The following is a 17,379-nucleotide window of genomic DNA, read 5'->3' on the forward strand; positions in this document are numbered from 1 at the left end:
AAAAGTCGAAGCAGAAATACGTCCTCCCATACAGTGTCCTGCAAGAACAATATTTTGTCGATGGCCAGCGTAATAAAACTGCACAGGCCCTCATTGAGACACTCCATCATTAGGACGGTACAAGGTGCACTGATATAGCAATTCAGGCTGTGGCTTCTGGCACTGACAAACATGAAACCACATTTCTTCCAGCAGTTCAAAGTCCAATCGCTTTAATTCAAGTATGGACTGGGAGGGTTTACTAATGACTAATTAATGCACCAACTACAGCCATCATTGGAGAGCCTACAGGTCCCTCGATTGGATTTTGTCAAGTCCAATAAATCCATTTCAACGTAAGCGAGGAAGAACTTAGACACTCCTGATGTCCTCGAGCCCCAAGAAGAAAAATCATCAATAAGTCTGATAGATTTGAGGTTGCAATAGCCAATTAAAAACCCAATGTTCGACTTCAGAACATCAACACACCAAGATGGGTTTCTAAATTTGTAGGCAAAATAAGATATTTGAGTGGAGTTTACACAGATTGTATGGTTTTTATTGCCTGACCAAATTGAGAAACAGCTCAGGGTCATTCTTCGGCGCTGGCAGCATGTTCAATCAATGTATTTTCGTAATATTTTATTTTCTTCTTAAGCTGATCTTTTTCCCAAGCTCCAAGCGCAGTGCTCAGGAGGACATCCATGCCAAAACATAGGCACAGGGTTGCGAGGATAAGCACGAGTGAGGCATTCATCTGGATGAAAATAGCCAGTGGGGTATTCCCAATGACGATGGTGATATGAACACAGAAGACTATCAGGTTTATTGCCATCAGCACGACAGCCAGGATCCAGAACGAATTGACGATAGTCGACCGTAGCTTCACCGCATCCTCCGTCCTGGGCTCGGGGATGCCCTGAAGAATGGCGTATGAGGTTGACGTCAGCCGTTGCTTCAGCAGCATGTCTACCGTGCTCATGTCCTTCTGCATGTTGCCCATGTTGGAAAGCAGCGTCGCGCAGGCTTGTGAGAGTTGGCTCTCCCCTGTGCCTTCTACGAAGTTGAGTTGGGATTGCATGTATGCCCTCATCGTACCCATCTGCTTGAGAATGGTATGGGCGTTGGGCAGCACGCTCTCTCTCAACTTCTGATGCAAATGCTCTACCTGTTGCCTTCGTCTTGGGTTGCCAGGGAAGAGATGGTCGCAGTACGTCATTCCGCCGGAAGTTGGCTGCCTGGAGACCACTGAAAACAAGCAAGAGACGTGCGAATGTCGTCTGCAGCCAATCGTTGGCGGTGATAGCTCCTCTGTTCGCTTGTGAAGGTCCTCTGATAGAAGTGCACCAATCATTCGCGCTGCTTGTTATTCCAGGAGACTGTCACACCTCTGGTTGAAAGGCGTAGGCGGGTCTATGCTTCTGAATTCTGTGAGCCTGCGTTGCTGTTTTATAGCATGGACTTTGAGACGGAATATGTATCCACCCAGTGTGTTTATTTAATGGACTGTCGTGATACACTTTGTTCGCCAGGGCAGAGCTCTTACAGGAGAAAGGCACCTGGTGACTGTTACATCATCACTGTATGTTCTTAAAGTGACTAACACCAAAAATGGTTTCCATGCAAGTGTAGGGGTTCCCTAGAGCGCCTTCCTTGCGGGCCCTTGAAAGGTAAGACCAATGTGCACCCCTGAGGCTCACCTGTCTGATTAAAGTCAGCAGCACCCATCATGGCAGCGCGGTACGGCCTTGGCCACCTCCCAATTGGTGATCCAAGCGCCTGCGCTAACACTGACAGTGCAGCTCCATTCCAGCATGGTGCAGCACTCCCGAGCACTCTGGCAGCACTCTGGATCTGCATCTGCTTTTGATAATGGGGCACAACGTGCCAGGCTGCTCCTGGTGCGTCATGTGCGTGCTGTGCCAGGTGCATTCTGGACTTTGGAGTATCTGCCCGCTGGTGTCCTGCTTTGCTCTCACACTTGACTCCCCTTGACCCCTTAACATTGTAAACCGGCTACATTTCAGTCGCTTTATCCCCCTTGCTTCTGCTTGTGCCAGTTCTCTATGTACATTTGCCATGACCTTATAGAAAGCTGGATTATATGGAAACAGTGCCCACCTTTGACTCTGCAGGAAGCCTCAGTGAGCTCATACTTCAGGTGCCAACACATTGTAAACTGGCTACATATCAGTCTCTTTATCCCCCTGGCTCCTACTTGTGCCAGTTCTCAATGTACATTTGCCATGACCTCATAGAAAGCTGGATGATATGGAAACAGTGCCCACCTTTGACTCTGCAGGAAGCCTCAGTGAGCTCATACTTCAGGTGCCAACACATTGTAAACTGGCTACATATTAGTCTCTTTATCCCCCTGGCTCCTACTTGTGCCAGTTCTCTATGTACATTTGCCATGACCTCATAGAAAGCTGGATTATATGGAAACAGTGCCCACCTTTGACTCTGCAGGAAGCCTCAGTGAGCTCATACTTCAGGTGCCAACACATTGTAAACTGGCTACATATCAGTCTCTTTATCCCCCTGGCTCCTACTTGTGCCAGTTCTCAATGTACATTTGCCATGACCTCATAGAAAGCTGGATGATATGGAAACAGTGCCCACCTTTGACTCTGCAGGAAGCCTCAGTGAGCTCATACTTCAGGTGCCAACACATTGTAAACTGGCTACATATTAGTCTCTTTATCCCCCTGGCTCCTACTTGTGCCAGTTCTCTATGTACATTTGCCATGACCTCATAGAAAGCTGGATTATATGGAAACAGTGCCCACCTTTGACTCTGCAGGAAGCCTCAGTGAGCTCATACTTCAGGTGCCAACACATTGTAAACTGGCTACATATTAGTCTCTTTATCCCCCTGGCTCCTACTTGTGCCAGTTCTCTATGTACATTTGCCATGACCTCATAGAAAGCTGGATTAGAGGGAAACAGTGCCCACCTTTGACTCTGCAGGCAGCCTCAGTGAGCTCATTCTTCAGGAGCCAATGATGCATGCTTGAATGCTTAAGCAGGGGGTGGGCAAGGATGAATATTCCCGGGGAAGTGGGGGTGATAGGAGCCTGTAAAATAACTTACAGGTACTGTATGCGGGGGAGAATTCACAGAGAGTGTACATGCACAGTCACAATAGACTTATCCAATTCTGCAGACTGTGTTTGTATTTACAATTACATGAGCATTTTCCCGGCAGAAGTAACATGACAAGTTCCCTATATGGGAAATTCTAGAGTGCATGCATTCATTAATTATCTCGTTTCTTCTGCTTTTTCGCCCCTAAATGCCTCCCATGGTTTACCTCCTGGGGGTGAACTTTGCTGGATGGGGGGGGGTGTCTCAAAGTGGGAGGCTCAATCCACTTTTGCCGTACCCTGGAGCGGGAGAGCTACGCTCGTGCTGCAGCCATCAGCGCGCCCCTGGTGGTCTCCCCTAAACACCACTTTAAAGAGAAGGTTTACAGGACTGATCATTCAAATTAAATCCTCCTACACTATCACTGTAATTCATAGAAACCTATGATGTATTTGCGAGCACTAGGTTACATGACACTGGCTACTGATGATTGGACAACCATCTAGTGCTTGGAATGCAGCAAAATGTTCATTGCATTTCAGTTGTATGCCCTCTGCTTTCCTCCTGTGTCCCTTCTCCGTTTCACACCCTGCTTTGTGTGGGAGCGATCACAGATTAAAAAGTAATAACCATTAAGTGCACCCTAGTGCTCTACTCTTGCTGAACCTAGGCACAAACAATCCTTCATGGGGATCTAGGTTTAAATGCCGCTTTGTAAATGCCCGCTGCGCAAAATGGGCGCATATTGATCTTTCAAATTACACTCTGTCAGATTAAACAAAACACCGTCCCACAAAATGCAGTTTCCATAGTGAAAGCCTAGAGATGGCCGGAGGCATGGGCAGTCTGTGCTGTCGCCCCGGGCCCCGCAGTCTTTGGGGCCCAGCAGCAACCTGCTGCCGTGAGTATAAGAAGTAACAAGGGCTAGGCTGCTTCGAGCCAAAGGGCTTTTGGTTGTGCCTGTTTTAGCGAGGCCGTGGTGTCAACTCCCAACCCCGCTGTTACACGCTTCTAGAGACCAATACCTCCCGCCCACTTCCCCATCAGACCTGTGGGGCCTCACAGTTATGGCTTATCACGCTCTCTGTTTGAAGTAATGGTCCTTTAAAAAGCTTTGTTTTAGACAAGGGGTTTAAAAGGGCCATTTTATTCTGAAAGCACATACAGAAAAACTAATTGCTGCCCAAATCCGTTAAAATATGTTGACAAATTAGAGTTGTGCACTCGATAGTATTCATATGTTCGCATTTGGTGTTTTAAATATATCTATTTTTGGGTGCCTTTGTCAAACGATGCAAAAGGTTACCAATTGACATTATTTTTTGTTATGATTAAGTCTTGAAAGACAACCAACAAGCCATGTTTTGGAATTTTGTAAAATTGCATAATTATGATGTGTGTACTTAATTTTCAAGTTCGATTTAGAAAACAGAGTTTTGTTGAAGAGGGCAAATTTGTTGAGATGATTTACCAGGTCTATGAATGTGGGTAGTGAATTTAATAATTATGTATTTCTTATATAGCGCTACACTCCCACAGGTCACAGACCACTCAAATAACATAAGACATTATTATCCAACAAAGTGGTATTCATTTTATCGACCTCAGGAGGATGAAAGGCTGAGGCAACCCTGACGGGATTCGAACCTGCCACAGCAGGCTGCACACAGATAACAGGGGAGAGTTTTTAGCTCAGTGTGCTATCTGACCGGCTCTGATTGCTGATCTGAAGATGTTCTACTTGGCCCTGTGCTGATTTTCAGGGTACAAGTTGAGATAACATGTGGGATGACAGCGTCTGCCCACTTTTTCACAGTTCCGACTACATCACCCTTGGGTGTTTTTGAGGTCAGCATGTAAAAATGCTTGTTTACTCAAGTTTTCGCCGACGAAGATTTGAACCCAATAAACCACAACACCACATTAACGTGTCTACAAAGCGCACACCATATATTGGCATTTTGCTTTCCATAGAATATTTCCATATAGATTTGTGGGTTAAAGGGTGCACACCTTTTATACTTTGGCAGCAGTGTTCTAGGAAAACCTCCTCTAGCTGTTTTTTTCAGGTATTGATGATTCATTTTGTGAAAGACAACTCTCATTTCTATTTTGAATTTTCTTCCATTAGGAAAGGCCAGTGGAATTCAATACACACATTTCACTTTGGGATACGTTCAGTCTTTGTGCGTATGTTAATGATCCACCACACTTTTTTCTGGACCTATTGATGACATTTGAAGACCTGCGGAAGTACTTACTCTGACTGCCTTAGTACCACTCTGGTAAAAAGGCTTTTTTACGATTGCACTATCCTGCAGCAAAAGCACTTTGCCCTGACTGGATCAGGGCCAATCCCTGCCCTTACATGCTTGGAGCCAGCAGTCACATTAGTTATGTTTGGAATACATACCAGTGATCTTCATTACTCTGTGTCCTGCTCTTCCTCGTCACAATACTTTCTTTAAAGGTACCCATCTTTACAAATGATTCAGCTCATTCAGCCGACTACTCCAAAATAATCCTCACTCCTGATATTGCTACAACCATAATATTAACAGTTAAAATTCAGATATTGACCATCAGGTTATTTGATCCACACGAATATTAATGACTCATTTTGTGACATCATTTTCTGCGATGTAAATAAAGGGGCTGCACGCATCCTTTGCCACCCAGGGCCACGCAAATCCTGGCCCTGTGAGAGCCGTGCAAAAATCAAGTGCCAAGTAATAAAGTTGCTGAGGCTGTGGTAATTACGCTCTTACGGCAATGGGGCCTCATTCTACGCATTGTCAATTGCCCTCTACATCCTTACCCGGTGGGGGAAAGTGCCAGGGAGGAGGGATCCCCTGAAGCCTCGGGCTACATTCGCAACTCCTCCCCACGGTTGGCATGTACGCAGCTCACCTCATCTTCCACTGGTAAATGCAGTCAGAAAGAGTGTGGCAGGCACTCTGCTAACCCGGCCTCCCCTCTGCCAGCTTCCCCTCTATATACCCGCATTCACCTTTCTGACGTCCATATCTTGGCTTTATCACCTCTGATACTTTTTCCCGGCAGACCTCAGACACTAGATCTGGAAAACTTGGTGCACCTTTGCCAACACAGTCAAAGGAAAACACTGCATCTCTTTAAAAGTTAAAGTTCCCTAGCCATGCAAGCTCAATGCGCCATGCAAGGCTGGGGGCGTTTGTATCCCCAGCCCTGCATGACTCATTGGAAATGCTGGCTGCAGAACTGCATGTCTGTGTGTGTAAGGGGGTGCTCCTGTGCCTCCTCGCATATATGGACAGAGCAGGCTGGAGTGGTGCATCTCGTCACGCACGCACAGGCCTCTCTACGCATGAGCAGAAACCAGGAAGCTGTCTCACAGGTCTAAGTGCTGGTGAGAAAAGACCCGTGGCATTAGGTAAGTTTGCTTATGTTCTGTTTTTTTAATTTAAATTATGCGTATGGATGCGTTCATGGTTGTGCTGTTAGGTGAATGAATGTATGATGATGGATGCTGGTGTGCATGAGAGCATGACTGCTGTGTGCATGTGGCGTCAATGTGTGTTTGTGTAGGTTCATTTATTATTTAAATATGTGTATGGATGCGTGTATACTTGTGTTTTGAGTGAGTGCATGATGGGTGCTCATGTGAATGAGACAGAGCGCTTGCTGTGTGTAGGGTGTGTAAAGTGTTTGTATGTTCATTCATTTCATATTTAAATATGTGTATGGATGCATGTATGCTTGTGTTATGAGTGAGTGCATGATGAGTGCTCGTGACTGCGAATGAGATAGCAAGAGCTTGCTGTATGTATGTTGTGTAACTGTGTGTGTGTTTGTGCTGGTCCGAGATGATTTTGGCGAGTGGGGGTGAAAGGGGCCTCTAGGGGTCCCTCGCGCTATGGAAACAAGGCAATAACCATACACAAAACGATGCACCAGACACGAGGTTCAAATTCCCAATGCTAGGGTTTTATTGCAAGCAAAAATAGTCTCAACTGGCCAATTCTGGTCTCACGCCCCGCGACGTGAGTTTCCTAGACCTCGAGGGACGCAAGAGAGCGAATTACGTACATCAGTTACATATATACAAAATGCATATCATACAATCAGCAATGTCATGTTTAACACCCCTCTTTATTAAGTTTCTTTGAACTTGGGATGACGATGGACATATCCGACGAGTATGACAATTATGACACTTTCGATGTCTATTCTAGTAACAATGTGCAATTAGAAAGTGCGGAGGCATCTTTTAGTTGTTAAACAGAACACAGTGGTTTTGTTCTTGGAAGCAAGCTGCACACGGGGGAAGAGCCACAATCCATACTTTGCTATCTATGAGGTACTCTTCGTGTCCTGGGAGCCGACACTCTCTGAAGGGTTTTGCGAAGGGGGGCCGTAGGAAGAGCATAATTCAAGCCTTTAGCTGTTTTATTCTAACATATTCTACCATCGTACGAGACTGGCTGGCAGCTGTGAAGTGATTAAATGCCCTGCAGCTCTCTCTCTCAAGGCTACGGAGAGGGAGCGTGGGCATTCCTTTCTGGGCTACTCATGAGGAGTTTCAACGAACTCCTCCATCCCGCGACCTTGTCCTTTCATATTCAGACAACAATGTTAACAGTTGAGCAGAGTAAGCAGAATTCGCAAGAATTGCAAGCTGCAAAGCAGTTTAGACAGAAAGCAATGAGCAATGGTTAACAAGCAAAATTGCGATTCTTGCTACATTTAAAATGACCGCTTGCTGGTCAAGCATAGCAGTCTATACTCTATAATTCGGTGCAGAATACGGTTGGCCTACGGCCATCAAGTTACGTCTGTCATTCAAATGAAGGGTATTTACTTTTTCAGATTGACAGGGGTAGGAGGTTTGTACAACAAAGGCATTTAAAAAAATGCCTTTGTTGCACAACCCACTGCCCCCGGCCAAAATCAGCTCTCCGTCTGAGGTGCTGTGGAGCCCAGGGACAGGAATGGTATTTTTTTACTGGACATCTATGGTATATGTCCAGTGAAACATACCATCCCCGCCCCCTGGATCCCAATTGCTTGAGATACACGCATAACTACATTGATTGTGTGTGCATGTAAGGAGCCCGGGACCCAGGGGACAGGCATGTCAATTACCCCAGTGCCCCCCAGGTTCTCACATACACACAATCACATTCATCGGGTGTGTGTGAGACAATGGGGCACAGGGGGACGGCATGCATTTGTTACTGTGTATGCCCAGTAAAGAATGCCCGCCCAGTCCGCTGGGATTCCTAGTGCCTCAATTGCAATGTCAAGCCTGATCCCTAACCCCCACAGCGCCTCACATGTACACACAATTGATTATCTGTGCATGTGAGGCACTGGAGGGCAATGAGGGAAAAATGCCATTTATTAATGGGCATCTGATAGATACCCAGTAAAAAATACCATGGCTGGGCCCCCCAGCATCTTGCATGACAGAATTAAGGTGTGCCTGTGAGGCGCTCGGGGCCTCAGGGGGTGGGCATGGCAGTTTTATCTTGGCACCGATGCCCAATTAAAAATTGAATAACTGTATCTTGGGACCTCAGCTCCTGCCATGGATCTGCCACCTGGGCTCCCCAGTGCCTCCCAATCACACAATCACATTCATCATTAATGTGATTATGTCTGACTGTAAGGCACTGGCACACCATGGAACTGGCATGGCAGTTTATACTGTGCATGGTTGATTAAGCAAGCCTGATAAGTGTTAATATGTAACTAGACTGGCATTTCAATGCAACCAGTCTACCATTTCCTATTGTGGTATGACATTTTGTATTGGGCATCTTTGGTAAAGCAAGCATGATAAGTGTTATTACGACGCAAGATTGGCATTTATTATGCAACCAGTCTAGTCATTTCTTGCTGAGGCACAACATTCTGTATTGGGCATCTTTGATAAGGCAAACAGGATCAGTGGTATTATTCTTACTGTGGCATGACATTTTGTACTAGGCATCTTTGGTAAAACAAGCATAAGTGTTATGTTGTAGCTAGACTGTCATTTCAATGCAGCCAGTCCAGTCATTTCCAATTTTGGTATGACATTTTGTCTCCCGATTGCTGCAAGGATCAAATTCAAATCCCTCTGCATCATTCATAAGGCTCTCTTAGGCCAGGGACCACGCTATCTACAACTGACTCTCACCAAATACTCTCCCTCCAGATCTCTACTCTCCTCAGTCGTCAACTGTGTGTGAAGCGCTTCTCTAAACAGTGAGCTGGTGGCCGGTCTCTTTCCCCAGCTGGCTCCCTACTCTGGAACAGCCTCCCCCTTCCTCTACATCTTGAGCCGGATCTCTTCAAATTTCCAGAGACCCTCTAGATTTTCCTTTTCACCTCCTCCTCCCTTCTCTCCCACCCATGCTAAACCCCACGGTCGATATGATTGTGGACCAGGGCCCTTATGTGTCCTTCAGGATCCAGGCCTCCTTCCTCCGAATTGCCTTCAGCCTCCGCCCACTCACAGCACTTTCCTTTGGGCGCCCACTGGCCTGTGCTGTCTCACAGGCCTGCACTTATTGTAATGGCAGTTGACCATTCTCACCAAGTGATCTCTGCCAGGCACTTAACAGCGGCTTGTAACGTACTAAGTGGAACTCCTAGAATTTACCCCCTTCGCTCGTCCCTTCTCCCTCTCTGCACTTGTATGTTCTGAATGCTCAGAATGTCTAGTAGGACTGCCTCTTTCTTTCTCTTTTTTTGCTATTATATTTGTCTTTCGTTCCCATGTACCCTCCCCATTGCCCTGTGGGTGCTTTGAAACACAATTTACTTGATGTATAAGCACCTTACAAAGCAAATAAATAAATAAATAAATAAATGTATTTATATGGTGAACATCATTCCTGGCATTATGCACAAAGCAAACATGAGTATGTTCTTCTATGTGAATAATAGGGTATAATGGTGCAGTCTGCATGGAAATGTTTGGGCACAGCCAGTGTGAAAATATTTTATATTGGCACATATTGTGGGAAAAGCATCGTGATTATGTGTTGGAAAAATGGTCCTTTGCACTGTTGGTGACTTGAATCTTTTTTTCACGAGTTACCTTACAAAACTCAATTATAAACTGTTTGACTTTTTACCCAATGTTTCTAAAAAAGTGTGCCCTAAAATGCACCAGTCTTCACCCATTATTTAAAAAGGTTTCTCGGGGGTAGGACCTCCCTGAATGCCCAATTGAGTGGTACGGGTTCCCTCACTACTCTCGGTCGCTCTGGCATTTCTTGGACAAATATTTACACCTCTCCAGTTAAAGAATTCACCAGCCACCACTGGAGGGAGCATGAACCAATCAAGGAAGGCTTGCGGTCGGTGGGGTTAAAGGCAGCCTAGGACAGCTTATCTGAGCAGGCGCTACAGGTAAACCAACACTGGACTAAGATGGTGAATCGCTCAGGAAAGGTGCTGTATGCACGAAGATATGGCAATCCTTCCTCCCGGTGGGGAACAAGGTGGATCCAGCTGAATTTCATAAATTATAACTATTGAGCTTCTCCCAGTTACAGGCGGTCTAATTCAGCAACGGGGTTACGGCACAGGCTTTGGTAGCAGATGAACTGTCAGGATTATGTACCGGGAGCTAATGTAGTAGGGCTCAACCTAAGGGGAGCTTGCACAGGGAAGAGGGTCTTGTTTGCCCCCATTGTTGAATGCGCAGGAGCAACTGACCGTAAGGACAGGGCGTGAACAAATCAAGGAGGGCTCAGAGTGTTTCCCACCCCAAGAATTATTTTTAACTAATGGGTTAAAATGGTGCATATTTCTGTACACTTTGTATGATACATCTCACTCCCCATTGCACTCTCTAACTTCCTATGTCTCCATCTGCATCTTCTTCCACTTACTTCCAACATGCTCCAAAAGCGAGACACCTGCTCCTACAACCCACACTGCTGGCATTTATACTCTTCTCCCTCTTCTCCTGGAAGGGCCTTCCGACGAGAGTCTGCACCTCTGAGGTAGGCATGAGTAAGGGCTGCGATTAGGTCTTGCATTTTGCTTACACCTGAGTCAAGTTAAGTTACAGTGGGGTGATGCAACATTATATGAGGTTCAGTTACCATTTTAGATTTCTTTTATTTCGTTCCTCTATTCCGCTCCATCGCTGCCTGGGCTGAGTTCAAGTTTGCTGATTGTTCACTGGCTGAAAACGTGTCCCAGAACTACAAGGAATTCTCCTCCTTTATTGCAGGTAGGATTGGTAACAAAGTGCCTTTGCTAGGTGGTTATTAGTGCAGGGAACAGGCATTTCTGTCTAAGGGAATGCTGCGCAGTGGAATTAAATGTTAGCATGCCCAGTGTGGGTTTCATGCACCAGGGACCAGCAAACCCTCAGGGAATGCATTGTTTTTGGAGGGTCCGGGAGCTTGCAAGCCTGATATAAGGCATCCAAGAGATTCTAGCATTCACTGAAGTTAACCGCGTCCTTACGAAAAGTGCCTCTTCCATCGTTGCATGTGGTCACTGAGGCGTCTGGTGGTATGCTACTAGTAGGGCTTTGAAAAGCATTTACCATAAAGAGCCAAGATGCAACTTAATGGCTGGAGCTCCAGGAATCCGGCTATTGTGGAGGGGGTTACCAGTGTTGAGCCGCTGGGTATGTTGGGGCTCTGAAAGAGGCCAGGGTTGACCAGGTGGTTTGAGTTAGTGGAATCATGATCCTGATCCTTAGGTTCTTGAGCAGGAGGCATCAGGGGGGAATATCTTTGTGGCAGGTGGGGTTGCAGTCATGCCGCAGTGCTATCTCTAAAGTCAGAAATTGAGACACATAGAGATTCACTAGCCTGTAACTAGCTTTTTTGCAGCCTATTGCATATCATTTAGGCTATTTAAGCCACTAGACGCTTCAATCCCTACCAGCCAAGGCCCGCCCAGAGATCCACTGGCGGCGGAGTTTTCAGGTGATTACACCATTTATTTATTTATTTATTTATGTATTGCATTTGTTGGGAGTGCCTCGACCCGGAGGTATCATGGCGCTAAAAGTACATGGTTGTGAAACATTATAATGTTACATGGTATCATAGCAAAATGGTGGTTACATTACGTCATAGGACAAGAGTCAGGTACAGAATAGGTAGGACAGATATCAACACATTACAGGTATTTGTTAAACTGTATGGTTTTTGCTTTCTTATGGAAGAGAACGTAGGCGGGTTCATCTTGGATGTGCTGGGGGGGGCATGCCAGAGTCTGGGAGCGATGGTAGTGAAGCAGGAGCCCCCAGCTCTTTGTCTGGCAAATCTGGGTATGCTCAAGGCAGAGGTGGTGGAAGAGCGGAGATTGCGTGTGTTGTGTTTCTTGGTGATATGTTTGGTGAGACAGGGGGGCAGTGTTGTGTAAACAGTGGTGGATAATGGTTAGGAGTTTAAACTAAATGCGGGCTTTGATGGGAAGCCAGTGTGCCTCCCGTCAGATGCGGGAGATGTGGTCGGAGCGCTTCAAGCCCCAAACTGCTCTGAGGGCATTGTTCTGGAGCAGTTGAAATTTATTAAGGTTTTTGGAGGAGGTCCCTGCTAAAATAGCATTGCAATAGTCTAATGTGCTGCCTATGATGGCTCTGGCTAGGGTGAGACAATTGTCAGAGGTGAGGAATTTTCTAGAGAGGTTTATGAGTTTGGTAGAATAGGCAGTGTAGGAGGCGATGGCTTTGACGTGTTTTTTCATGTTTAATTCTGCGTCCAGGTAAACTCCTCGTGTTTTTACACGGTTGGAGATAGGGATGGTATTACCATCTATCTAAAAGGAGGAAAAGGCAGGGCTGAGATGCTTGAGTCGATGTGGGGAACCTATTATAAGGAGTTCTGTTTTTCCGTCATTCAGCCAGACATGATGTGTGGCCATTCAAGCTTGTATGATGCTGAAAACATGGTTGATGAGTGTGGAGTCAATGTCATGATTACCAGAGAGTTTGAGGAGGACCTGTGTGTCATCAGCAAAGTTTGTGTAAGGAATGTTGAGGCGTCGAGATGATCAAAGAGCGGTTTGGTGTACAGATTGTAGAGGGTCGGGAGAGGCATGAGCCGTGTGGGACACCATAGGATACAGGAATAGGGTCAGCTGACTCTGGGCCTGCAAAGACCCTGGTAGTTTGGCTGGAAAGAATGGATTGATTCCAGAGGGTGGCTTCTGGGGCGAGGTGGAAAGTGGTGGTGAGATGTTTGTAGAGGAAACCTCCAGGTAGACCAATTATTGCAGCAACAGAAAGCATTCTGGAACCATTAGCAAAATACCTTGACCGAGTTCTACAACCTTTGATACAGAACAGTCCCACCTATGTGAAAGATACTAACCACTTCCTTACATCATTGAAAGATACCAGGTTCATAAAGGGCCGAGACATATTATTTATTCACCTAATTGTATACCAACATCATACATGAGGACGGTCTTGAGGCAGTTGAATGGCTACTGTTACAATCAGAGACATGCTTAGGAGACAGATTGTTCACACTCACATTATTGAAACTGGTACTAACCAATAATTTCTTTAAATTCAAGGATAAATACTATCTACAAACATCAGGTACGAGCATGGGAGCGGCAATGGCCCCGTGCTATGCAAATGCGTTTATGCTCTCATGTCCTGAATTCCCCCTATTGGCTTAAATATCTGTCAATGTTTGTTCGTTACATTGACGATGTATTTGGGATCTGGACGGGTCCATCAGAAGAATTAGAAGAATTCTTTTTGATGATGAACAGCATGAACAGACAAATCAAATTTACCACCCAAACTAGTGAAACAACAATCAACTTTTTGGATGTACAGATCTATTGGGCAATGGACCAGCTAAACAACAGAATTTACACCAAAATAACCGACAGAAATAGCCTTTCACTTGCAACAAGTTTTCACCCTCAAAGGACATTGGAGAGTGTACCATATAGTCAATTCCTAAGGTATAGGAGGAATATCTCAGACACAGAGGAATTTAAATGACAATCTAAAATACTAGAAGCCAAATTCACAGAGAGAGGGTACAAACAAAGTACGATCAGTGAGTTAGCATCCAAAGTTGAGATGATACAAAGGGAGACCCTGTTTAAACGAAAACTTTAAAAAACTGAAGGACAGTTAGTCTATGTGACTACGTACTCGCCACAAAGTAAATAAATCAAAAGCATCATCAAGAAGAACTGGCCCATGCTTCAACTAGACCCACAGCTACAAGATCTTTTTCCACAAAATCCAATTTTTGCCTACAGAAACAATAAACCTCTACGAAACAGCTTGATAAAAGCGGAGATGACAGAGGTCCAAAAAATAAAGAAACAACACCGCAGCACCCTACCTTGTCACAACTGCCAGCACTGTGGCAATGTCATGACAGGTACAAAGATTTCTCACCCATATTCAGGGAAGAGCATTGAATTACAACATTCATGTACATCTGATGCCACAAATGTGGTATATGCCTTAAAATGCCCGTGTGGTCTTTACTACGTGGGCATTACAACTCGTAAAGTTAAAACCAGATGGACTGAACACAAGTCCAATATTAGAACTCATAACACCAAATCCCCAGTGGCAGTACACTTCAAAGAACACAAACACACTATTGCACAGTTACAATGTGTAATCCTAGAACAAGTTAAGGTGGCCTCGAGGGGGGGCAATCTCCGAAAAAGATTATTGCAACGAGAAATATTTTGGGTTGATAAATTGGATGCTTTGAGCCCCAGAGGACTGAACTCTGACTTTGATTTAATGTGTTTTGTTTGACTTGCCATCACCTAAATGCCTTTGAACAAACAGATTGTGAGTGGAAGAACAAACAGGTGACCTAGGTCAATTGTATATTGACAAACAATCTATTTCGACTAGGGGTATGTTTCCCACAATCATTTGTTACATCTTTTACAACAGATTTATGGTGAAATAATACATTATGGTTACCTTTCATCCCACCATCGTAGATGAATAGAGACTGAATACTGCAAAGAGATACACAATTTGGTATAGACGGCTCGGGTGCACCGGAGGAACGAGGGGACACCTCCCCACGTTCTGACCTTACTGCACTCGAGGCCGTGTAGTTCTGAATTTCAATATGTCAATTCACAGAGTAAACACTGCCCCCTGATCATAGCACGATCCCACGTTGCCTTTAATAGAGAGGGATCGGCAGTGATTTTTGAGACAGTCAAAGTAGTGACATAGAACTCAGTCGAGTTACTATGGTAACAAACATAGAACACATAGACCCACACCAAGATGGTGGGTGCGAATAGAATGAAATGCGCATGCGCAGGATCACCGTAGTGATGAGTGCAGTGTTGATGGCGGCGGCCACACATTCCCCGTGAACATCAGTAAAAACAGCAAGATAAAGGGTATAACTGACATACTTGGTTACTGTACATTTTTATGATACAGACACCCAAACACGCAATCCTGAACTTCACCCATGGAGTTATATTGTCCCCTAATCAGAGTGCGATCCCATGGTGCCATCAATGGAGAGGGATCGGCGGCGATCCTTATATAGATAAAATCCTCACAAAACTGTGACATAGAACTCAGTTGAGTTACTATGGCAACGAACAGAGAGAATATAGGCCCACACCAACATGGCGGGCGTCAATATATAAACAAATGCGCATGCGCAGGATTACCATAGCGACAAGGATACACTGCTGATGGCGGCGGCCACAGACTCCTGTGAAGAATAACGGAAAACAGCAAGGTAAGGGGAACAGCAGCCACATTTGGTTACTGTTCATCCCCATGATTTAGACACCCAGATAGGAGATTCCTTGACACATAAAGGCCACTACAGGGGATGTAGGGTATCATAGTGATTATTTCCTGCATATACATAATTATAGCGCACGCGTAACCACTAGCGGCACATTCCCGTTTTTCCACTAAAGCAATTTTTTAAGGCCATCATACCTGAACTTAGCAAACTGCAATTGCAGATGAGCTGAAATCCATCTTATATTCACAGAATCTCAAAGAATTCCCTGTGGGCGATAGACAGGATCTTCTCCAACACAACACCCGTCTTGGAGACACAATGCTCGCCTTATTGGTGAGTATCCCGCTTTTAACCCATTGACCAAACTCAGTGAAATCAAAGAATTAGAATGAAAGCTGTGCTATTAAACCTTGAAGACAGCAATTATACACCCATAGACTTAATAGCAGTAATGTAGAAACAAGCAATGTAAACTGATATAGTTGCAATAATGGACACAATGCGAAATGTATCTGACTGAGGCCCCTTACTGTTTCTCCCACAGAATGGACAACACCCTTTGAATCAGATATCTTGAACAGATAACTTGAAGGCCCTGAAGATGAACTTCTAAAGTTCAAAATACGTTGGCATTAGCTACAGGACATCGTTCCAAGTTTTTTCTGGTTTTTAAAGAAATCAAATCTAAGGACAACCCTGTATAACAATCAAACTAGGCATTACCCTATCAAAAAATCCCCCTGGAATTAACGGAGAACCTATATACTGTGCCCTTGGTAGATATAAGCTCATGATTTATTTTATGTCAGTCCTTGAATTGTTTATTAAGCAAGCACAAGACGAATTGAACTTGAACTTTTTGTTTTTGTTTTTGTTTATGTTGCCAAACTATCACTATTTTGAACCACTAATGGTTTGTATTTTTGAAATGTAAATATTCTTCTGAGGAATCAATAAGGACATGCAATTAATGTCTAATTACGCTGTTGTAAATTAAAATTGAATATCACTGAATTTATGAAACTCATGCCTGTGATGCGTTGAGGCTCATTATGATCTAAACAGCGTGAGACATATTTAAAGCAAGAATAACACACTTTGAAAGCATGTGGTATATTCTTTTTAGAAAAATTACTCTGAATGTAATAACTATTGACCGTTAGAATTTACCTTTGAACGATACAAGAGGGCCTAGACCCCACAGGACTACAGGAAAGACTCACCCTTTGGCAACAAAGGGTCTATTCTTTTAATTTTCTGTCTTGAGCCCCGCTTGGCCTAGAGGCTTTATACTTTCCAGCACCTGAAACACTTTTAAATCTAAGAATAAAAGCATAATAAATCTTTTTATTCCCTAATGAACAAGTAGTGCCCCTCAAACCCCTTTTTTCCATGTTTGTAGAGGATCTCATGATCTACTAGATCAAAGGCTGCAGAGAGGTCTAACATTAGAAGGATAGCGAGCTCACATTTGTTCCTGATTTGGTCAAGCTGTATCTTGAGGTCAAGGAGGGCAGTTTCAGTGCTGTGTCTTGATCTGAAACCCGATTGGCGGGTGCCTAGTAGGTTATGGTTTTCAAGGTGT

The 17,379-nt window shown here is 44.7% G+C and overlaps 1 protein-coding gene across 1 annotated transcript; it reads right to left on the reverse strand.

Moving 5' to 3' along the window:
* Positions 1 to 571: 571 nt before the first annotated feature.
* Positions 572 to 1,198, reverse strand: LOC138471740 (single-pass membrane and coiled-coil domain-containing protein 3-like). The gene has a single exon (XM_069609580.1). It carries the CDS (start codon positions 1,196 to 1,198, stop codon positions 572 to 574), a length of 627 nt encoding a protein of 208 aa, XP_069465681.1.
* Positions 1,199 to 17,379: the final 16,181 nt, after the last annotated feature.

Source organism: Ambystoma mexicanum, chromosome 1p, assembly GCF_040938575.1.
Source record: "Ambystoma mexicanum isolate Mex_15411 chromosome 1p, UKY_AmexF1_1, whole genome shotgun sequence".
Lineage (NCBI taxonomy): Eukaryota > Metazoa > Chordata > Amphibia > Caudata > Ambystomatidae > Ambystoma > Ambystoma mexicanum.